We start from the raw sequence: 24,295 nt of genomic DNA, 5'->3' as shown, positions 1-24,295 counted from the left end.
ATATATATATATATTTACTGGTTAATGCTGTTTGAAGCATACATTAATTCTTGTACTTTATTACTACATATTATTCTATAATTAAGTAATTATACTGGTTTGTCAGCCCATCGGTCTTTTTTTGTTGTTTTTTTTCAGCCTCCGTAAATTTGTTCCAGGCTTTCACATATTAGTACTGCAAACCAGTAAAACTTTTAACACTGCAGTTTTAATATTTTCATGTAAACAGTGATGAAATGGTCCTTCTGCTGTAAAAGTCCAGTACTATCATGTGACCCACCACCACTTAGTCCTGACTTCCCTGGTGTCCTCTGTGTGTGTGTGTATCTGTAACTTCAATAATGTTACTCTGCTTAAATTGAGGCTTTCTTGAAGTCATTAGGAATGCCTCTGTTGTACTCACAGAGTTTTCAGTCAGGGATTTGCACAACAAATTAAATTTGAACTAGACACATTTACAGTCTCAGCATTTTCATAAAATGTATTCCATCCACTTCAGGCTTTATCCACGATGAATGTAGATTGTCTCTTTAAAAAAAAGTTATTAGACAAATCATTTGATAAACTTTTTATGCAGAAAGTAATGATTTCTTAAAAAAAGGGGGGGGGGGCAGGGTTGGTTCTCTCTTCCCTTGAAGCCACTTTACTTTCTCTAGCTGTGCAAATAGGTACAATGAAGAACATATTACTACTCCCAGCATAAGACCATTTTACTGCATCCGCACAGAGAAAATGTTTTTTAATGTAAATGAAAAGAAGAGAAAAAAATTTAAAATGTCATAAAATAGACAAATCAGGAATGCTGGTTTTAGGCATCCAGTTGAAGCTGAGTATTTCAGCTAATGTCACTGTGCGTATGCTGTGGGCACTGTAACTGATTTGCTAGAGTAGTGTTTGAGTGTATACACATTATATGTTCAGGATCTTTTTGTAGTAAAGTCATAGGAAGAGAAAAGAAAAGAATAGGAGCTACGCACAATGTTCTCTGTGTTCACTAGCAAGAATCTGTAATACAAATGAAATAAATTAACTCTTTGAACAGAGCTGTTATTCAAAATTTTGCACAATTTTAACTGTGAAAAGCAGCCCACTGTTTACAACAGAGCTGGAGAGGAATTTTTTGGCAGAATTGTTTTTCATATTTTTCCTCACAAATGCCACTTTGTCCAAATTGAAACCATTTGTGGACAGAACTGGTTCGGATTAATTTCCAATTAGAAGTTTCAAATTTATATTTTTGACTTTTCAAAACAGAAAATAACCATTTAATCATAAAAGTAGTTTTGCAATTTAGAGACAACTTGGAGTAAAATATAACTAAAATGATAAAATTTTAAAATTGAAATCAAACTTTTTAAGATTAGCTAAAGTGGCATCCTTTGATGCATTTCACCTAAAAGTTTAAGGAAGATTATTATGTTTTTGAAAATATGTCATCAATAGTCATTGGCAAAAATATTTCAACTATTTTCATTGTCAAATAACTATGTCCAATCGAGATCTAGTCTTAATCTTGACAGATCTAGTATTTGTCTCCAGATACTCTCAGCAACAATCCCCAGACTGTAGAGACTAACATCAAAGCTGCTTCTTCATCCCTGAAGACTTTCCAGGGGAAAGTCCTTACATATGAGTGGGTGGCAAAAATATACACTACATATGTTCTGTACTGCAAAACACTCCATTTCTTGCTCACATCTTTAATGAAACACAGTGGCGTGCTGTATGAGAACATACAGGCAAGGCCAGTAGCATGGTTTGGGCAGTGTTTTCTGCTTTGGTCAATCCTGTTTGGCAAGTTTAGCTCTGGTTTAGAAGTCAAGGGTAGGATTTTGCTTCTAGAGTCAGCTGCATGACCTTGGGCCATGCCCTGGGCATCTCTGTGCCTCACATGCAAAATAGTGATTACAGTAACCAGATGAATCTTATAATAATGACAGTAATACTTTGCAGAGAACTTGTAAAATTTGATTGAATTTTCACTGTGTGTGCCGACTTCTTTGCAAGGGAGCTCAGAGCGATTGTTTTCAGAAAGCACACATAGATAGCTTTAGCCCTGATACTACCACTTTATGGGAACTGAGTAAGATACCACCCAGTCTGAACACGACTGGAAAAATCTGGGCTTTATTGTTGCTGGAGATCTTTTTGTGCAGGCTTGTAGAAGGTGCTACACAGACGTGAAAGGCAGTATGAGTACGCAGGTAAGGAAAGTCAATTTGTGCAAATAAAATACATAAAAAAACAAGGGCATTCAATCAGATCCTTACTAGAAGTTTTATTTCTACTATTATCTGAATCCTAAGCCACCTTCCCTAGCAACTTGGGAGGGATTAATTTCATTAAGGCATCAACCCAAATTCTTTTTGTTTCTTAGTAAAAGATTGCACGTCCCCCTAAAGATAAGAAGTTATTTGCACTATGAAGAACTTACTTTGTAGAATAAGTTTCAGTGGTAATTAAACCACCGTGACTTTCAAGCTACTGGTTGGAACCTACCAATCATCCACCAGCCGTTTAATTATGGGACTGATGTGCAGAGTTGTTCTGCTACATTCACTGTAGCTCTTGCAATGAAAACAGGGAGTGTTGAGCCTTGTGTCATCAGTATTCGTGTACTTGCCTCACCTTTATTTACATTTTGGTTTTGTACTTACAGAACTCTTCGAAAGCTTCACAGGCCCCCTCACCTTGGGGCGGCAATGGAAAGTGAGTATTTTCTGCTGAGTACTTCTGTCTGGGAACAAGGGGTTCCAAGAGGGGGGAGAAATGTTTTGGTGCCTCTAAAGGCAAAGGACAGGCCATGACTCAGTGGTTTAGGAGCTACAGGTGTGTTTCAAAAATGTAGCAGGTAGAAAATATACTTCTGGACTACAGAATTACAGCTGCCTTGGGCTTGTGGTGGTGAGGGGCTCCTACTGGGCGAAATCAGGTACCCATGTGAGCCACCCAGTGTGGTGGGAAGGAAGAGCTGAAACACACCTTCATCTTTGTGCAAAGCCCCCTTAAGTCTAAAATCAGCTGTGGTGGGTCTGTGCTGAATTCTTTGACAGCTTTCTTCTCAAGTCAAATGAAGGCCATAAAAATATCTGTTAATTAGCTAGCAAGTACCGTGTCATCTCAAGAAGCCAAAGTAAAGTTAACCTTCATTGCAATGATTTTTCAATGATTCGTTCAGTAATGAAAGACCAATGAATATTTCATTGATATATGGTAAGTGCTGTTTAATAAAACTGAAGGCGTAATAGTGGTGAAAATGTGAAGGCACTTAGTCAACCAATTATCAGTGGCTTTATACTAATGTTAAAACACCCTCGCCTCAGATATGAAGTTAAGGTAATGCAATTATGATCCGGTGTTCAATGAAGGTGCATTGCTGCTGCAACCTTGCCTTTATCTTGCAATGTCTATTGCCACCTGACACACATTTCTCCTGCTCATTTCTCCTGGCCACGCATACAGATACAGGTAAAACAAAGGAAAATGACTTTACCTTTCTTTCCTTCTTTATTTGAGTAGGCTGAATTCCAGGTGAAAATTATTATTGTTAATGGTCTCTTTCTGGTGGTTCACAAGAAGAAATTACTATTAGACACTCCAAGGAAACAAAGTAATAAACCTGTAGAAGGAGTTGAAGTTTAGCACACGAAGAATCGAAGTTTTCAAACAGGCTTTGTTCTGAATCAGTGCAAAACCAAAAATTCCAACATTTTGCTTAAGGAAAATATTGTCTTAGATAATTCAAAATATGATGTGGGGTGTGTATATATATGTATATACTTACACCAAATACACACAATTATTTTGAATATATGTGTATATATAGTCATAAGTATAGATTATAACACAAACTAAAGTGATGAAATACAAAATCACTTTAAATAAAACCCAAAAAGATATTTTAGCATTGGAAAAGCAACTACTAAATTAAATTATTCAATATGTGCCAATTTTTCAAGGCATTTAAATGTCAGTGAAACCTTGTATTGCAATAAAAATACAGTAAGGTTTACATAAAGTTTTAGTGCCAAAATAGACCACTGGAGCATTACACCTCTTATATTCCTTAAGAAGTGGCTTATACCTAAAAATTTCATGGAGCGGAAGTTATCCTTTTATTCCTGTCCTATAATAAGACCCCTATGAAGTGTGTGCTCTGCAGGTGATGACATCTCTCTTGCTATTTAAAGGAGCTGATTAGGTGCCCAGGATTTAGAATCAGTGGGTTTTGACTGGAGTAGAAAATTCTCGTCCAGCCATAAGGTAGGCAGCAGGAACCCAGCATCTGGGTCAGCATCACTTCTAACATAACACCCAGCTGACTGGTCTCTTCCCACTAACTTTGGAGATAAGGAAGTAAAGCTCTGAAAGTGCACATCTCTGTCTTGTTCAGAGAGGAAGCACTTAACATGTAAGAACAACTGAATATGACAAGGCCTTGTTACAGTGGCGTTATTATGACACCTGTGACCCAACACACAAATACCACAGCCCACACTAGGGTCTTCTGTCCCCTCTGTCTGGAGTCGCAGAAGAAGAGCTCTCCAAGTGGCTCAGAATTGCCATATACCTCAGGTGTCTCCTGGTGGCCCCAAGGGTTGTCACAGGCCCGGTGCCGCTACTGGCAGCCTTCCCCAGGGCTACTCGTTCTACAGTTTCCTCTTATTCCCCTGAAAATTTTACCAGATGGAAAAAGAAGTCACACACCACAGAGAAGAGACCAAACACCATCAGGGTATGGCACCACTGGAGACAGATCAGCAGCCTGGCTCAGAACAGGGAGGCAGCAGGGGGTTCTTAAATCTCTTTTTAAACAAAGCAAAACTTATCCATTGCCATGAAGTGTAGTCTGCTCGGGATCTCAAACCATCAAAAATCTCAGCTTGGCTTACTGGAATTTCTGGCTACTTTTGTTTGAAAGGGTTGTGAACCTCTACAAAGTTGGCCTGAGTTCCAGGCTGGCAATGAAACAAATTTTCCCTAGTTTCATTACAGAAATGTTTCCCACCTCTAGCGACAGAAAGCACAAAATAGAGAGATTTAATAGACTCACCACAGTAATAATGGCTGTGCACAACAGGGTAAATCCAATGAACAATGTGCTTTATTTGGCAGAAGTGCGTCAGCTTGTTGTAAGTGGCTCTAACAAAATACTCCTGGTCTCCTCAGATACTTATGATTTTAACTGCTCCCAGACCTAATCTAGTATAGTTCAGCTCTTCTGTGCATTAAAGACACTGTGGCATGTCAAGTAACCAGGATGTTTTGAGACTTAATAATAAAATGTTTGTGCCGTAGGATATGCTTAAACTATAACACATAAGCTGTGTAAAAAGCTACTAGCTGCTGAATTAACATGGTGTCTAGCTCTGGAAAAAGAACGTATCACAGGGCGCTGCTGGAAAATCTGCAGCAAAAGCTGTTGCCATAAATGCCTTTCAGCCCAAGGCTGTGTGGTGGTGGCAGCCTGTCCTACAGCACCTGCAAGGTGTCAGCACAGCAGGTCTGTGCCCACGCTTCATGTTCAGGACCATTGGCGGTGGCTTGTAAAGCCAAGAGGAGCCTTTCTGTCCTGGGGGTTGGATCAGGCCCATAATGAGTCTGAGTGAGCTTGATGCTGTTGCACAGTATGAGGCATCAGTGGCCGCCTGTCAAGAGGTGGGTTGCAACATCCCCGTCCAGAGAGTTCTGGTGTCTTTGCTTCATGCAGAGAGTATTTTTCAAGTGTATTTTCAAATGTATTCCACAGCAAATTGAATGCATTTGTTTAGGTAAGTGGTTCCAAATGGGGGCAAGAGAGGAGATTTTTGGAGCCCTTAATCTTCTTCACTGAAACAGTTTCATCACAGAAACATGGTTGGGATGACTCACACAACTGAGTGCTGCCGTGGATGGTTACAAACTCTTCAGAAGGGGTAGGCAAGGAAAGAGAGATGGTGGGGCAGCCCTGTATGTTAGGGAGTGTTTTGGTTGTCTGGAGCTTAATGATGGTGATGGTAGGGTTGAGTATTTATGGATAAGAATCATGGGGAAGGCCAACAAGGCAGATATCATGGTGGGGGTCCTTTATAGACCACCCAACCAGGATGAAGAGGCAGATGAAATATTCTGTAAGCAGCTGGGAGAAGTCTCACAATCGCTAGCCCTTGTTCTTGTGGGGGACTTCAACTTACCAAATGTCTGCTGGAAATACAATACAGCACAGAGGAAACAGTCTAGGAGAGTCCTGGAGTGTGTGGAAGAGAACTGCCAGACACAGCTGGTGAGTGAGCCAACCAGGGAAGGTGCCCCCTGGACCTGTTGTTTTTGAACAGAGAAGGACTTGTGGGTGACATGATGGCTGGAGGCCACCTTGGGCACAGCAGTCACGTAATGATAAGAGTTTTTGATTCTTGGAGAAGTAAGGAGGGGGGTCAGCAGAATTGCTATCTTGGACTTCCGCAGGGCAGGTTTTGGCATTTAGGAGCCTGGTTGACAGAGACCCTTGGGAGGCAGTCCTGAAGGGCAGAGCAGTCCAGGAAGGATGAACATTCTTCATGAAGGAAATCTTAAAGGCACAGGAGCAGGTCATCCCCATGTGCTGAAAGACGAGCTGACAGGGAAGAAGACCAGCCTGGCTGAACAGAGAGCTTTAGCTGGAACTCAGGGAAAAACAGGAGAGTTTATGACTTTTGGAAGAAGGAGCAGGCAACTCAGGAGGACTACAAGGATGTTGTGAGGTTATGCAGGGAGAAAATTAGAAGGGCCAAAGCCCAACTAGAACTTAATATGGCTACTGCCATAAAAGATAATAAAAAATGTTTCTATAAATGCATTAGCAACAAAAGGAGGGCTAAGGAGAATCTCCATCCTTTACTGGATGTGGGGAGAAACAGTGACAAAGGCTCAGAAAAAGGCTGAGGTACTTAACACCTTCTTTGCTTCAGTCTGTAATAGTTAGAACAGTTGTTCTCCAGGTACCCAGCCCCCTGAGCTGGAAGACAGGGACAGGGAGCAGAATGGAGTCCTCATAATCCAAGGGGAAATGGTTAGTGACCTGCTACACCACTGAGACATACACAAGTCTATAGGGCCAGGTGGGATCCACCCAGAGGTACTGAGGGAGCTGCTGGAAGTGCTCACCAACCCACTTTCAATCATTTATCATCAGTCCTGGCTACCCAGGGAGGTCCCAGTTGACTGGAGGTTAGCAAATGTGATACCCATCTACAAGAAGGGCCGGAAGGAGGATATGGGGAACTACAGACCTGTCAGCCTGACCTCAGCACCAGGGAAGGTTATGGAGCAGATCATCTTGAATGCCATCACGTGGCATGTACAGGACAACCAGGGGATCAGGCCCAGTCAGCATGGGTTTGTGAAAGGTGGGTCCCACTTGACTAACCTGATCTCCTTCTATGACAAGGTGACCCACTTAGTGGATGAGGGAAAGGATGTGGATGTTGTCTGCCTAGAGATTAGTAAAGCCTTTGACACCGTTTCCCACAGCATTCTCCTGGAGAAACTGGCTGCTCGTGGCTTGGATGGGCACACGCTTCGCTGGGTAAAAAACTGGATGGCTGAGCCCAAAGAGTTGTGGTGAATGGAGTTAAATCCAGTTGGCAGCCGGTCACGAGTGGTGTCCCCCAGGGCTCCGTATTGGGGCCAGTTCTGTTTAGTATTTTTATCAATGATCTGGATGAGAGGATCAAGTGCACCCTCAGTAAGTTTACAGACAACACCAAGTTGGGTGGGAGTGTTGATCTGCTGGAGGGTAGGGAGGCTCTGCAGAGAGATCTTGACAGGCTGGAGCGATGGGCTAAGGCCAACTGTAGGAGGTTCAACAAGGCTCAGTGCCAGGTCCTGCACTTGGGTCACAACCACCCCATGCAACACTTCAGGCTTGGGGAAGAGAGGCTGGAAAGCTGCCTGGTGGAAAAGGACCTGGGGGTGTTGGTCGACAGCCAGTTGAATGTGAGCCAGCAGTGTGCCCAGGTGGCCAAGAAATCTAATAGCACCCTGGCTTGTGTCAGCAATAGCGTGGCCAGCAGGACTAGGGAAGGGATCGTCCCCCTGTACTTGGCACTGGTGAGGCTGCACTTCGAATACTGTGTTCAGTTTTGGGCCCGTCACTACAAGAAAGACACTGAGGTGCTGGAGGATGTCCAGAGAAGGGCAACAAAACTGGTGAAGGGTCTGTGAGGGGTGGCTGAGGGAACTGGGGTTGTTTAGCCTGGAGAAAAGGGGGCTCAGGGGAGACCTTATTGCTCTCTACAACTACCTGAAAGGAGGCTGTAGCGAGGTGGGGGTCAGTCTCTTCTCCCAAGTAACAAGTGATAGGACAAAAGGAAATGGCATCAAGTTGCTCCAGGGGAGGTTTAGATTGGATATTAGGTAAAATTTCTTCACTGAAATGATTATCAAGCACTGGATGACCAGACTGCCCAGGGAAGTGGTTGAGTCACCATCCCTGGAGGTATGTAAAAGACATGTAGATGTGGTGCTTAGGGACCTGGTTTAGTGGTGGACTTGGCTGTGTTAGGTTAATGGTTGGACTTGATGATCTTGAAGGTCTTTTCCAACCTAAACAATTCAATGATTCTATGATTCTATAAATTTTCAAAGAGAATAGCTGTATGTGAGCGTTCAGCACTGCACAGCTCTAAACATGAGCTTGCTGTGCTGACCTCCACACTGCCTGCAGCCAGCAGGTGACTCCTAATTGCTGGTGTTAGAATTAAAGAAAAATCTATATTAGAACATTAGTGCTGCACTAAGTAGGTAACTTAAAACACTGCTCTGTACAAAACTGTGCAGATGAACTGTAGGCAATTAGAAACAAATCTCCATAGCCAGTCTTAAAGAATCCTATAGAGATATTCATAATCCTACAGTACCCTCAGCTCCTAATACTGCTCTGCAGGGTGCTTTTAAGACTTGCACTTTACTTATTGTGGTGACTGTATTTGGAGCAAACTGTCATTGTGGTTTCCACAAAATGCTTTGATAATAAGCCAATATTGCACATTGAGTGTTTTCTAACTGCCATTGCAGCTTCTGGCAGCAGGTAGAAAAATCATTACAGCTATGAGATACTTCTTTCTCTGAAAGATTGCTCTATTTTTATGATAGATTTTTTTTTTTTAAATAACAGGTTCATTTATAGGGAGAATTAAATCCCTTTTTATTTTCAATCATTCCCAGTTTATAAGCTCTCCTTTCTCGTAGAACCAGGAGATACTACTGCACTGGGGTGCAGAGTTAATTTTTCAAGTGCATTTAGGATGGCAATGAAGTGGTGTGTGTGAGGGGGACTCACTCTCCCTTTACCTCTCGCAGGAGCACAGAAACGCCATCGCCCATGTCCCTGAGCCCGTCCCCCGTCAGCTCTGCCGGAAGCAGCACGGGCACCGCCAGCTCCTCCTCGGCGGGGACCATCACCATCCCCCAGCGCATCCACCACATGGCTGCCAGCCACGTCAACATCACCAACAACGTCCTGCGGAGCTACGAGCATTGGGACATGGCTGACAAGCTGACTAAGGAGAACAAAGGTGCCCCATTTGGCTTCTTCTTTGTCCCCTTTGGCTCATCAGCTTTAGCTTTCTTTCTGTTTTTGTAGGCGTTGCTGGGAATTGGACCCAGAACCACCGCATCTAAGAGCACAACTGTGACAGCTTGAGCAAACAGACCAAATCTGCTTGCTGGTCACTGTAGCCAATGCATATCTTCTCTTGTCAAGCACAGAGGGGGGATGTGTAACACACGCTGAACATGGGGTTATCAGAGCAGCTGGCAAATAATTTAGCGAACATGAGCCCCAAGTGATGAGAGCTTTGGAGTCTGCAAATTCGTTCACAGTTTCAGCTTCTCGTAGAGCACCGAGGTTATTTTCAGACTGCTCTGTCAACAGGTTTAAGACTATTAAAATGCTAGCTGGGATAATAAGCAAACATTAGATGTTATGTTTATGCAGGGAGTCCGATTAGGAGATGTCCACTGAATGCCATGACCTTGACTCTCCTATGGTTGGATTGCAAATCTGCTTGTTTATTCCTAACAACAGAATGTAAGTCTTTACCACAATCGTTTCAAAGGAGTTCTGGCAAGCAGTTTGTGACTGGGTTGTATTGAGTACAGTGGAGTGGCTGAGATGTAACTGAAGGACAAATTTGGCTTATTGTTGGCCAGCTGTGAACTTCCCCATGATAATGTAATTATTCAGATTCCAGCTTTGGGCTTACACAAATCACTGACAAAGCTTTCTTTGACACTAGAGGTGCAGAGCCTAACTGGGAAATATTCTCATCATGAATTGGCTCATTCTCTTAAATTATACTGAGATTTCAGATGGCTGACTTTTCCTGACAAATGTGCTCGCTGTATGCAGTTTGATCTTACTCCCATTAACGTCAGTGGCAAATTTCCACTGATTTAGAGAAACTAAGCTTGAGATTTATAGAGTTTTATGTCTGAATGGTGGGTTGTAATGATCTATCCCTGGATAAGGAACAATAATAGAAGTTCTGTCCAGTCCTCCCCACTGCTTCTTGTCTTTGTTCGCATTGGTTAATTTAGTAGCAGTGCAGTCATTTTGGATATTTTCATAGCTGCATCCATTTTCACAAAATGTGAAAGTGATTCCCTGTCAAATGTACTGCAGAATGTTACAGTGGGAATGCAGAAGGATGCTCTGATAGGAGAAAGAGATGGCGATAATCTTGTAATTAGCCCTGTGTGTTGTGGAGTTGTTAAACGTTCTACTTGGTATTGAATCAAAATAGCTCAGGCATTCAGCCAGCAGACAGAAAACGTACCCAGCCACTGCTGTTATCAGTCCTAGAGCTGGATGAGAAAAAGCCTGCTGACTCTTTTTCTGCATTTTCCCCCCTACACTCCTTTGTTCTCATTTTGATTTGTGATCAAATAAACCCAATTTTGCAAAGCCATATAGGAATAATCTTTATTCAGATGAGCAGTCCCTTTGACTTTAGTGGGACTGGATGCATGAATAAGGGTTTCTCACATGAGCAAGACATCTAGGGCTGTGCCCTGTGCTTTCATATCTTGTTTCACAAACTGCAGCCATGTTACAGGGAATGGAGAGTTCGTGTTACTTCGAATTTCATTTAAGTATTATAAACCATTGGAGAGAGATCAGTTTCATACATGCTATAGTGTGTCTGTCTTTACATTTTGTCTGCAAAGACACCTCATTTCTAATTAAATACTCGATTTAAAGTTGCATGCTTAAACACAATTAAACTGCAATTTGAAAAATTCATGGTGTAACAAAAAAGTATGTAAGAACTGCTGTGGTACTCCGCAGGTCTTCATCATATCACATGATGGATTCCGTTTACAGAAGGATATATTTAAGACACTTTGACGTGAGAAATGTTACCATGTTTCATGAAACCTGGCTGTAATTATTTTAGTAGATGTCATCTGCACCTCTGAAATCATTCAAAACACCTATATCTTGCTGTCTGGGCCAGGACTCAAGGTCTTTTCCAACCTAGATGACTCTGTGATTCTGTGACTCATCCCTTTCCCCATAGCTATCTCGAATCCACCTTTGCCAGCTGGACCAGCTGTTGCAGTGCCCAAGCTCTGGTACACTGACATGTGAACTGTGAGCTAAAAAATGCCCCATGACAGCAAACAGTATAGGTGCAAACCCCAGACTCTGCCTTGAGTCCCCGGTAAAGGACAGATCTCTTGGCCTCTCTCTCAGGGGTTTGGGCAGTCAATTCATCATAAAAAATGGTATTTCTCCCCCACCGCTTTGAAAGAAAAATGGTGTCAAAAAACAAACAAAACCCCACAAAGAAACCCACATTTAAGATAAAAATGAATTTTCTGTTTAAAAAACCAGATCCAGTCACTATTTTCCTTTTTTTTTTTTTTTTCTCCCTGTGGTCAGCTTTCATTGTTTCTGTTGTCTTCTGAATCACAGGGTGTGTCTTGCCCAAGAGCATGTCCCTGATGAGCTAATAGAGATGGGGATAAAAATGTGGCCCCATCATTGTAATGTCTAATAGCCTTTAGCTCTGAGTCTTACTGCTGTCACAGATGTTTCTTAGGTCATGCCCATGCAGACACAAGCGGTTTCTTCCACGTTGTAGGAGCTGTGCAGCCTCCCCTCGTCCACGGCTGTCAGCTTAGGTTTTGTGCTCCTCTGCGTATGCCTGCACGCTCCCAGTTTGGACTTGACTCATGTCCAGCTGGCTCAGAGCAGGAGACAGAAGCCTTTCTTGTCAGCCTGACAAAAGATGTGCCACTAAAATAAAAAGGCATAGGAAGAGGGAGAACAGCAGAACTGTGACCCACCAAGCTGATCTGGTTTGAAAAGGGAAGCGGGAACATACTACCATGTACCTCTGGTTGAATTCCCCCTGGTCAGTAGAGTTTAGAGCATGCAGGAGAATAGATGGAGTTTGTCATAAACTCTGCATCTGTGGTAGGCCAGGCTAAAGTGCAGGCTTCCCAAAGCTAACCCATGGGCTGGTTTGTGCTGGAGAGTTGTTGGAGGAACAACTAGAGAGTTGTTCACCATTTATAACGTCAAACTCTCAGCTGGCTTTACAAAATCAGATAATTTTTTTAAGTTTCCAAAGATAGAAGCACTTCTTTACAATAAAAAACTATCAGCTCTATAGTGACAAAGACCTGTTCTTTCACATATAAATTTAATAAGTGGCTTCAGTGCTGGTAGCTTTTTCAAGAAATGTTAAACTGAAATTGGGCTTTAAGGGGAATTCTCAGCATTTAAAGCAATTATTATTTATTTGAGCCTAGAATGAGATCTCTAGAATGCAAACAAGACAGTGCATTATTTCACTTATAAATGTATTGATTTTACACTGGAGGAGGGGAATAAAAGACATAGGAAGGAAGATTAAAACTGCTGGGTGCAGCATCTTAACGCAACTGGTGATAGCCCTAAGCTTTCATTATGCTTGCCTCCAGCGAAATCACTTTGTGCTGTGATACTGCTGTAGCTCCCAAGCTGACCAGGGTCAGGCTGTCAATACTTGGATAGAAGACCTCAAAGCAGCACTTACTTGCTGAAGAAGGTACTGATAATGATTTTGTACCTGGCATCTGCTCTCCTGAACTGCAGCCAGTACAGTGTTAGCTGGCTGAGTGCCGCGCACTGGATTTTAGATAGGGTGAGGATGTAAGGGCTCAGCCACCAGTTATTGTGATTGTTGGTTGTTATCTGAGCTCTGAAGGGCTTTAAGTGAGAGCAGGCTCCCGCTCACCTAAATATAGTGTAAGTTTTGTATATGTGGGAATGCCTGCACCCCAGTGAGCAGAAAGACAAGCTGTGGGAGAATAGAGGACACACTCCAGTTCTCCATTGAAAGCAATTAGAAAGGTGTGTTGGCCCGAACAGGATTAGTTGTTCACCCAGAGAGCATCTAACACATGGCAAAAAGTCAACTGGTGTGCTCCTTCCTAACTATGGCTCTCTGTTCAGTGAGCTCCTGTTAACCCTTCCCAACACCAGATCGCAGTGGCCTTACCCATCTTTTCTTTCCCCTTGTAGGTTCCCATCTCCTAGATGCTATTTTCCTGCTGCGTTCCCTCTCTCCTTTTCCTTCTCCTGTCCCACCCTACACATCCTCTGTGGCCTGCAGCTGCAGCAGGATGAGCAGAGGGCCAAAACTGCTGCAATGGTAGTAACAGAAATTGGAGAAAAGAGCAAGCAAGGTCTTCTGCACGATCCAGACTAGCTCTTCATGCCCAGGGGAGGGTACAGCATGGAAAAGGAAATGCCACAGTTCATTGTTGGCTATTTAAATCATGCAGTCAGCAAACCTAGGCTTAAAAAACTGAAAGTGCAGATCATCAGAGCTAAAAGGAAGACTGCTGGCAACCACTCATACTGTGTTGTGGTTGACTTCCAGCATGGATAATCTAATTTGGTCTGTTTAAATATATTGTTGCCTTTGTTTAAATTCTTTCCTACTGACCATGTGCTCATGCCTTGAGAACTCACTAATTGCACTGCTGCTACTGAGTGGGAAATCATGGTAATACATGTATTTCTGTACCCTTGCCTGAAACAATGACTTCTGTTTCTTGTGTATTGCAGAATTCTTTGTAGACCTGGACTCAGTGATGGGACCCTTAACACAACACAGCAGTATGACCAATCTGGTTCGTTACGTTCGCCAAGGACTCCACTGGCTCCGCATTGAGGCTCATTTGTTGTAGTGACTGCTGCCCTCTTCATAACATCCCCATTCTTCTACCTCTACCAGCGCAGAGACGATCACTGGTGGAACTCCACTCATTTCTGGAAGTTTATTCATGTAACTTCATTTTTATTGCCTTTTTTAATATCCTATCTATTGGAAGTAGAAGTCACCATAAATGGAACTTATGACTCAAGAGCAGTATGTGTTGTACCATCTAATCATTTTCGACAATTTTCTATACCTTGTGTCTCCTGGATCCTGCCATCCTTATGTGCTTTATGGAACGGTACATTCCCTGCAGTATTGTTTTAAGTCCATGCTGCCTTCAAGTGAAAACAAAAAAGCACTTTGAGAAGATATGGATTCCTGAGAAATAGTACAAAGCGTCTTAAATATTTGAGGGTATATATGAGAAGTCCCTTCTGAAATAAATTAGTAGAAGTTATAGCTATTCATTCAAAATCATCTTCTGAACCTGAATCAAGCTTTTTGATGCTTAATTCTGGCATCATTACCTGACACAGTACATTCCTAAGATTTCATACTTCCTGTAGGCCTAATCTCTAAAAGAGAACATTGAATATCTTACAGGTACATGATGTAAGATCACCAAAGGTGTTAAGAGGTAAAAGGTTGAAGGAACGCCTCATTAAAGAACAATGACACACTATGCAATGAGGTTTTGATATTCCATTCTTCCTGTTTATTGTTGACTTAATAATTTCAGTAGGCAGCAGAATTTATTGCAATTTTTAGGCAATTTCAAAATATTAGCTTTCATAGTCTTACCTACCATTTCTGTACTAAGTCTGTGAATTTTCTTTCAGTTTTACTGCTTAGTCTCAAACCAATATTCATTCGAGATTTTTCTTCATAGAACAATCTCTCTTTGCATAGTGACTCGATGAAAGCAGATTTTAACAGGACCGCTACACTCTAAGCATTGATATTGTATGTAAAAGTCCATTAATAAGTGTATGCAGATTCTTCATGAAACTCTCTAGAAGTTTAACTAACCAGCTACTGTTGAAACATTATAATTCCATGTGGCATCAATTCTCACCTGTTTTGTTCATTTCAGAGCATTAGAAACAAACAGTATTATCTTGCTATCTTGAAAACAATGTCAAATTAAATAAAATCACCAGATTTACCCAAAAGCAATATAACATTTGTTTAATAATGGCCATGAATACTTCAGTCAGATTACCTATTTTCCAAGCTCTGCATCTGTTTACCCATGCTGTCATGTTTTGGACTATTCCTCTAATGCGTGAATAATAATGGGACAATTCAGATAGAATTTCAAAGCAATTGTGAATAAATTACACCATTTCACATTTGCTCTTTCTTCTTCTTTTTTCCCCCCGTTATAAACTGCACTGCTCTTCTGGTGCCACTGCAAGAAGCGCTGGTGCATGAAACAAAACAAAATGAATTTATATCAATAATTCACCAGACTTTAAATGGTCTCATCTCATTCTTAATATAATGCCTGCATACCTTACTGAACTGTAAATTCCATTTCTATAAACAGAAAATGCTCATAGCAATGTAAATATTATTCTGTCTCATCTCATTGAAATAATACAATATGTGTATTAAATGCCATCCAGCTATTAGTTAATTGCAATTACCTTCTGCTATATAATCCTGTATATCCTTTAATCTGGTGAGTTATTGGATTCTACTCACTGGGTTGTGACCAGATAAATAGGACAAATTTGCATTTAAAAGGTTCAGACTGTTATGATTTTTAGAGCAGGCCTTGGATATTTGCAATAAGAGCAGTTTAAGGACTCTGCCCAATGCACATTTAAGACAAACATTACTGTAGCTGTTGTACATTAGCTCCCTGTTGTACTAGATTTTCTTAAAAATCAATAATACCCAATATTTTGTTCCATAAGACTGTATTGTAAATGTAGCCAAGGTGCATCATTAGAGAAATCATCCAGTTTAGGGTTGTCTGCAAAGGACATTTGCAGAACATGCACATCCTGTATTATCTGCACATTCCTGTTCCTGAAGTGGTCGATACACCCTTATCTGTTCTCTGAGGGTTTCGGTAACATGGCTGAAACGTGAATCTGACAGCATTTGTCACACTGATTCTGACCCCAGTAGCTGATGCAAAAAAACCGCAACAATGAGAACTATTCAGAAATGTAGACGAAAGGTGGTTATTGGGTGTTTTTAAACAAAAAGAAAAAACACTTCGAGTATTTTATTTTATTTTTTTGAACAGGCTGAGTACTTGAGATGAAGTAGTGTTGGGGTGGTTTTGATATAAGCCAGAGTTTTCCATTCTTTTTGTAAGATCTCACTAATGAGATTCAGTAAGTATTTAGTCTAATTAAGTGCATTTTCGTCACTTTTTCCTTTAATGTAGACTGAAATCCTATACTTCCATGCATTTATGAAGGATAGATATGTCTTGAAATACAATCTTCAGACTCAAGACTGTTCAAAGAGTTAGCTGCCGTCACTCGGTGAAGACAATGTATTATCTTTCCCCTGTTGCTTCCAGTAAACAGACTCCTGTCTCTCAATTTACCCCGTGTTCACAATCTTTTGCTTAAACAGCTTAAGGAATTAGCCCACCTGGTTTTGTATCTTGTGACTTAGTTTGAAATGTATGCTGAATCAATGGCACGATTAGAATAAGTCCAGCAGTCAAGTCTAGGATCACAAGCCAACTTACTATTTAGCAGTCTTGTTTCAAAAGCGGCTTAGAAACAAATTAAATATGGAGAGTGAATTACTGTCTTATCCCTGGGGATGATGCTTCTTTTGGGTTAGTTATTAAGGATTATTGCACTTTTACAGGCACTATATTCATCTCATTTCAAATGCCAACATGTCATCTTTGTGAAATCATTTTACCCCTTAAAATATTACTTCCAGCAGAGTTAATCAAATGAGATTGTTTGTTTGTTTCAATCCATGAGGAAGCAGCATGTGTTTGCTTGGCCATGTGCTGTGTCTGCTCTTAACACTGCACACTTCAGGCATTCAAACTCGTGAACCAAGCACCAAAAATTGCAAGATTGGCTTCAAATCATGGGTTGTGGGGGTTTTTTAAAATAAACTTTTTTTGGTTCTTGTATTGCCTTCTGGATACTGAGCTTTGAGACTGATTTCATGACAGGTTTTCAGGCATTTTTCAAGCATGCCGAGGGCCAGAAATGACACATATGTTTTTAATAGTGATAAACTGAGACAGTGATGTAATCCCTTGATTTCTGCAGCTGGGATTTAAGGAGGACACCAAGCTTCATAAAAAATTGCCAGAGCTGGCAAGACTGTCATCTGTGTCCTGTGCTTCAGGAGGTTTGGAGCAGTATCAGTAGTTCGGCAGTGAAGGGAGCATGCCAGTAAAGGGCTAAATACAAGCATTTGGGAGCTCTGTTGGTAGGAGATCCAAGGGCAGCGAAGTCCTAAGTGCTCAAGCAAGGCATTTACATAGCACCTAACCTCCATGTCAAGAGCTGCAGCAGCTCTTAGTGAGGTATTTGACAATGTGCAGGCAGAATATCCTGCTCTGAGTGCAGTATCTCTAGCCATGTGATGTGTGTTGGGTCCTTGAGAGCAGGGATCCGAGGGAAAGCCTGAGATGATGTATCCCGTACGGGCCCTGTTCCCCTAGACCCACTGGTCGCTGGTCTCAGCTAATGCTCCCTGGGCTCCTTTCAAAGGACGCATCGCTCTTCCCACACTTAGCAGAGTGACAGTGTAAATGGTTCATGCTGAGTTTGGAAAGCTGGGTTTGGCCCAGTATTTGTGCTTTTTATTTTATTTTCTTTCATTTTGTCTTTTTTAGTCATTTTGGTTTAGCTTACAGCCTTTTTGTTGGTAGTGTTGATGGCAACTTTCACAGCTTGCTTCTTATAGCTTAATTTCACTTTTTCTTACATGGTCTCTGGACTTTTAATCTTTTAAATAGTCTCTCTGTGAATATATTGTCTCATTTATAAAGGACCTCCTTTGAAAGATAGAGACAGGTCTGTTGATACCAGTGTGGGGTTTTTTTGAGAATAAAGATCTAGATCTTCATTCCTCCTAAAGGAACAAAAGCTGAGAAATTGAATCTGGGCCTTATTTCTATGCTTTTTTAATTTCACTGATTTTATGATGTTCTTCCATTGTAACAGTTTAGATCCACTGACAAGTTTTTGGGTACTTCGGAAGAAATATTTTCATTGTATTTTTATCAGTATTTAATGCTGTCTAAATCAAATTATTAGTTTTGTGAGAGCAATTTAAAAGACAGCAAAAATAGGGCTGGTAAGGATTCTGACTTAGGTATTAATATACTTCTTTGCTTTGAGTTCAGGAGAAACTCCACTACACACAGTATTGACGCAAGCACATGTGTGTGTGTTACACGTATGTACGGATTTGGATGTGGATTTGCAACAGAAAGTCCTTGCTCATTACTTCATAGCACAGGGGAAAAGATGCAATAGCCATAAAGAGAAAACACTCGTACCGCTGCTGAGTGGTAGCAGAATTATTGAAATGTTTCTCTGTAGTTTTTTGTAGTCCTATTTGCATCTATTGTCTCCTTGCAGGCAGTGAAGGTATGACAGAAAGTAGCAAGAACTCTGTCGTCTTGGTCCTGTGGTCCCTGAAGTCAGTGTCAAAACTGAATGTGCTGTCAATGTATTGTTTTTCAGAAGGTTGACTCATTTGCAATAGACCAGTGTCTTGAAATTTTAAGGAAGGCAAAATATTTCACAAGTCACCAAAGAAAATGTGTAGAAATGCCCTATACGTGGGCAGGCCTGCAGACCAAGGTGTCATTGCAAAGGGCCTTTGCCTCTCGCAGCATCTCCCCAACCTTACCAAGAGTGCCCTGGGAGCGAGGCAAAGGGGGTGAAGATGAGAAACCAGTCCACTGTCCTTACGACATCTTCCAGCTTTACTTTACGTACTGTTTTATAAATACAAATAAACCAAGTCTTGTAAATGTTAGGAGAGCTTAATTCCTCTGTTTCTAATACTCCTCCTGGACTTCCATGATATAACCAGACCACTGTACACAGCAGTGCATATAGGCATTCTGTATTGTCTAATGAGATAGCTAGATAGATCGATCTGTATCTCACTAGATATAGTGACATATTTTAGATATATCACTTGATATGTTGCAGCCTATATAGAGAGACTAAAAGCTCAGTTATCAAAACCTCCCTGCTACTGAATGCAAAATGTTCCTGCCTGACTTGCAGAGTAGCCATCTTCTCTACAGTATTCTTGTCAGACCTGCCTTTCTGATGGACTCGGTAGCTTTACTTTAGCCATTCTGTTTCAAAGATGTTTTGTCTATTTCTTTTGTCTTCCAAGATCATTGATTCTGATCATCTCGCACCAGTTTAAACCCGTGGTGGTAGCTGTTGAGTCAGAAGAGATTGAATTCAGATCTTGTGTATAGCCAGGGGGCTCTACAGGTAGAAATGAGAGCAAATTCAGGTGCGGATGAGTTGCTGCATAAAACTGGTGTCAGATGAGACAAACCTGGCCTCATCAGGAGGCACTTCAACAGAAATACTATGAAGATAAGCTGTGCCCAGAACCACAGGGTATGTAGCAACATCTCAGGCAGCCCACTGATACTGTAATCATATTAGGCAATGGTTAAGATGTGAAGAGTGGTTTAAAGACTGGAGCAAGTTGGCGTGGTCTGGCATTATGAATTTAACCTGTGTGTGCTTCTTGGGAGAGGGGTTTCACTGCTGTTGATATCTCCTGCAAAAAACCACTTATACCATGGCATCCTACAAAATCCGAGTATGGCACCTTCCCATCCAATTCCTTAGTCCACCTCAGGGTGCCACCACTCGTCACAAAGAGCTAATGCTTGTCACTGCCCTGAAGTCACCATAGAGTTAAACCATTTTTCCCTTACAACTCCAGCAAGGACCAAGCCCAGGGACCCAGCGGCCAGCTCAAGTAGCGATGTGTGTACTCAGTGCTTTGGAGAGAGGCCGCAGATAAGTCCTGACCTTGCCTACCGCAGGCCGTGGAGCTGCACAGAGCTCCCTGAGCCCTCAGCCTGCTCAGGGTGTTGGGGTACTACAGGTCTGCGCAGTGTGAATCCCCACGTAGCCCTGGCCACAGTGTGGGTGTGCAGGAGACATGGTGGGGGATCAGTGCTGTGCCCAGCAGGCCTGAGTGACCCCAGCCCCACCACCCGGGTGCAGCAGAGCTGTGGCTCTGCACTGCTTTTAGGTCTTGGTCCTCTGCGGCTGCAGATGGGACTTGGATTCGAGCACTCACTTTTACGTGCACTGCATCTGGAGACGCCAAACGAGTTGACAGAAGCGGTGCATGCAGTAACATCATAAAACTAAGGCAATATTCACTGTATGTAGAATTGCAATGTAAATTGTAGTGTCCACAGGACCAGCTGTGCTTACAGGACTCTAGCTGAGTCCTGCTGATGTCAGTGGTAAAAGCCATGTGAGTGGATGATGCAGCTGTTTGAGACTTGTTTTCTTCTTTGATTTTAACTGAGTTCCCCTCTATGCAAGTTCTGTAAACTCTCTGTGCTGGCTATAAGTTTACTCACACTTGTGTGAGTGTCATCCTGTTGTAATTCCATTGAAAAACCCATCAAGTAGAGATAGCCCTAATTTCTACTCAGTTATTTCCTTCTCTGAATCAGAAGGAAGGTCAGATTCCTTCTGAAGTGAATTTCATTGTTTTAATGGACAACAGTAACTACAATGGACCAAACTCTGAGCTAAGCAAATGTAAAGTAACTTGACTCAGCTTGTGGAATTCATGGGACCAAATTTTGCTGTCATACGGCAATCATGCAAGTCTTACGGAGCTTGCTGGCCTCTGTTTATCAAGGGAGAAGCTGGTTAACAAAAATGGCATAGCATTACTGGAGTGAAGTTTATTGGGCCAGTACTTCAGCTGCATTAGCCCAATTAATTCAATGGAATTACACCTATTTTTGTTCTTGCTGAGCACTCACCCCACTGAAATTAGTTCAAGGTCTCTGGACTAGTGCTGGAATAACTGCAAGCAGACTTGTTCTTCAACCAGACCGTATGTTGACTCAGCCCTTGCTCAGGGAAACCACCATTGACTTCAGTGACAAATAACGTGGAGTTACGGACGTGAAGAAGCTTTGACTCACTGGCAGGAGGCATTTACCCTTGAATTTATGAACAAACCGAATAGTGGATAGCAACACACATGCTTTACTTGTGACAGAGGTAGAGTACAAGTTCCTCAGCTGGTGTAAACTGGTGTAGGAGTACTGATTTCAGTGGAGTTAATCCAATATGCACACACTGAGGAGCAAACCCTCTAACCCCAGACTAATTTTTGCCAATATATCTCTATGCAGATAAACTCCCAAAGCTTTTATCATTATGCCTTTTTTACTGATCATGCCAATGAAATGATTAATGTACCATAATCCTTGCCTGTAAGGAAATATTGTACTTTGCAAAGCTATGCAGTATAGAGCACATCATAAAACTGCTTTAGACCACACAGTCTGGAAAAGCGTTATCAGAAACTAGACTAGCAGAGCAGCTTTTTATCTGATGTCGATTACACTTTCACTCTGCACTTCCACCGCTGAGAGTTTTACATATGGAGTGAATGATGGTTGTAGGTTTCTGATGACTGTGGGCCAAAGCTTCAGCTGATGTGTCTCTAAGTAGCTCCGTAGATGTCAGTGCTGATTTACACCAGCTGAAAAACTAGTCCTCTCCCTTTTCATACTGTGCTGTATGTGCTAATGCAGCTTTATAAATACATACTGAAGCTGAGTATATATTGAACTATTCTGATTCAGCACCAGATAATCCCTGCTAAAAGAATTGGAGGGTAATTTCTGCCTGCCATCTAGGCTTGCATATGTTTTGGTTTTAACTAAAAGGCATGTTGCAATTTCATTACCTCTGAGTTTAAATATTTACTGGCATCAGCATTAGCTTGCATAGAAAAATGGCAAATAAATTCAAATGTGTCATAAATGCTCTCAGTCTAGAGATGGAATCTGTTACTTTAGTTCAAAGACATTGCAGCAGGCTAAAGTGGTTTTTCTAAGCCAAATGGGTTTTGTACATTTAAAAGTCATGGCAAATATTTATCTAGGCCCAATCCTGCCGTTCTTCCCCTGAGCGTCCTAATCGGCAGGTTACTCCACTGAAGTCCACAGGAGTAACTGTGTAAATTAGAGCTCAGGCCCTGAATCAGGCACTGAATATGTTAGGTTGATGCAATCAGGAGTTTAATTTTAGCCATATGTATCATTTGAGGACACTTAAAAATTATGTACATTTTATCCAAGCTGACAGTCCTTGTAATTCCATAAAATACTGTATAATTTATTCCTGTCTGTATTTTTGACATCTCTGGATTGCATATCTTCTACTGAATCTTAAATGCTGTTCTTTTAAAACCCACGTTCAAAAGGTCTAGGACATGTTGTCACAGAATATGAAAACAAGTCAAAAGATCTGGTTATTTTTTGCTTTGGTTTTGAGCTCTCCTTTGGCTTGTGTTTTGTCTTTGGCAGTAGTACTCCCGGTATTTTAAAAATGGCTCAATTCAATTCAAGTTGCTTCCTGTCTTCTGAAAAAAAAAAAAAAAAAAAAGCAAAATACAACTAAGGTTCAGGAAAAGTAGTCCTGGCAACCTCAGTGGATGTTTGCTCTTTCTAGTTGTCTTGGTTTTTTAACGTAGCCATGTTGGGAGTAGTCTAGTATGTGTGTTCTCTTGCCCACCATTTCTGGCTGTTGTGGCAAATACTATTGTTTCCTTTTTTTTTTTTTTTCTTTTGTGTGTGTGTGTGTGCGCGCGCGCATGTATAATTAACCAAAATATCAGGAAAATTTATATATGCTTTCTTCTGGTTCCTGGAAATAGAGCAACATTATGACCTTATGGTCTTCCAGCAAAAGTCAGATTTAATTTCTGCATTGCAGTGCAACTTAATTAGCTGTTGGAATTAGATTACAGTTTACTAAATGGCCCTTTACCTTACATTCTTACTTTTTATTTACTATTGAAGTAGCCTTTTTTTTCTCATGTGTGCAAATATCATATCAATAATCATTGCAATTCCACAAGGTGTCTTTGTTCTGAACAAGCATGTTATTCTTGTAAAGTTTTAAGTATAAGTTAAGATGTTTTGTACAGACCAAGGTAACTGTTAAAATGTCAAGCAATTACTGAAATGTTGTATAGTTATAAAAGTTTGATTTCTTTTGCTTTATATGTATAAAATTGTATCTTGCCTGTTTTGCTTTGTATTTCCAACGTGTTGCACAATTATGCATTTTGTTTACATTTGTTCCTTCTTCAGAAAAAAAAGAAATAACAGTAATACTTTATGTACAAACATTTTAAATGTACTTTTGTTGTTTTTAAACACAATGTCTCTGTATAAATAATATTGGTTGAACTGGTACATTTGTGTCTCTCATAGAGGGATTAATTATACTGCCAGTGCATTGAATTATTTAAAAAAAAAAAAAAGTAAAATAAAATTTTTATGAAAATGTAACCCATTTTATCACTATAAATTATTCTGTCTTCTGCTATTTTCTCATTCCTCTCCCAGGATACAATAAGTACAGTACAGTAAGTACTGTTTGTGGGAGAGCTGTCACTGGTTTTAATTTTTAATCAATGTGTTTGTGTCATTGCGGAGACTTAAAATGACTCGATGTTAGAAAATAATGTAGTGCTGATACCAGCTGTGAGGTAACAGGATCAATAGCGTGTTTCCCCCATCCCTGAAGGGCCTCAGCTGCAAGACAGCAGCCTAAATCCTGTCCGTCCCAAATCCAACCTAAAGAGCAAAGGAGCCAGGCTTCAAAGGCAGGATTTTTTTGGTTGCTTGCTGACAAGCAGCCCAGGGCTCCGGCATGACTAAAGTGGTGCAGTTCAGCGTGCTGACCCTCTGCACAGGGCGCATTTCTCCCCAGGGGCTTCCCGGGATGACAAAACTAGAAACGCCAGGTTTTATATCGTCATTGCAGAAATAGCTCTAAGAGCCAGTGCCAAGAATACCAGCTCAAAAGAGATGTAAAAGCTCTCAGGAGATGCTAAGCAGCATGTGATGTGGCTGC

At 41.3% G+C, this 24,295-nt stretch overlaps 1 protein-coding gene across 3 annotated transcripts in view; it reads left to right on the top strand.

Annotated features, from left to right (window-relative positions):
- Positions 1–23,727, top strand: part of AFF2 (ALF transcription elongation factor 2) — a 350,342-nt gene extending 326,615 nt beyond the window's left edge. For all 3 annotated transcript variants that reach the window (XM_074882237.1, XM_074882236.1, XM_074882235.1), the window contains 3 exons: positions 2,660–2,709; positions 9,319–9,533; positions 14,084–23,727. In XM_074882237.1, the coding sequence (XP_074738338.1) occupies positions 2,660–2,709; positions 9,319–9,533; positions 14,084–14,205 (387 nt within the window). In that variant the 3' untranslated portion in view covers positions 14,206–23,727. The remainder of the gene's footprint in view (positions 1–2,659; positions 2,710–9,318; positions 9,534–14,083) is intronic.
- The last annotated feature ends 568 nt before the right edge of the window (positions 23,728–24,295 follow it).

The sequence above is a fragment of the Strix uralensis genome, chromosome 13, assembly GCF_047716275.1.
Source record: "Strix uralensis isolate ZFMK-TIS-50842 chromosome 13, bStrUra1, whole genome shotgun sequence".
NCBI classification, from domain to species: Eukaryota; Metazoa; Chordata; class Aves; order Strigiformes; family Strigidae; genus Strix; species Strix uralensis.
Note: the sequence above shows the minus strand (reverse complement) of the source record. Positions and strands in the feature narration are given on the sequence as shown.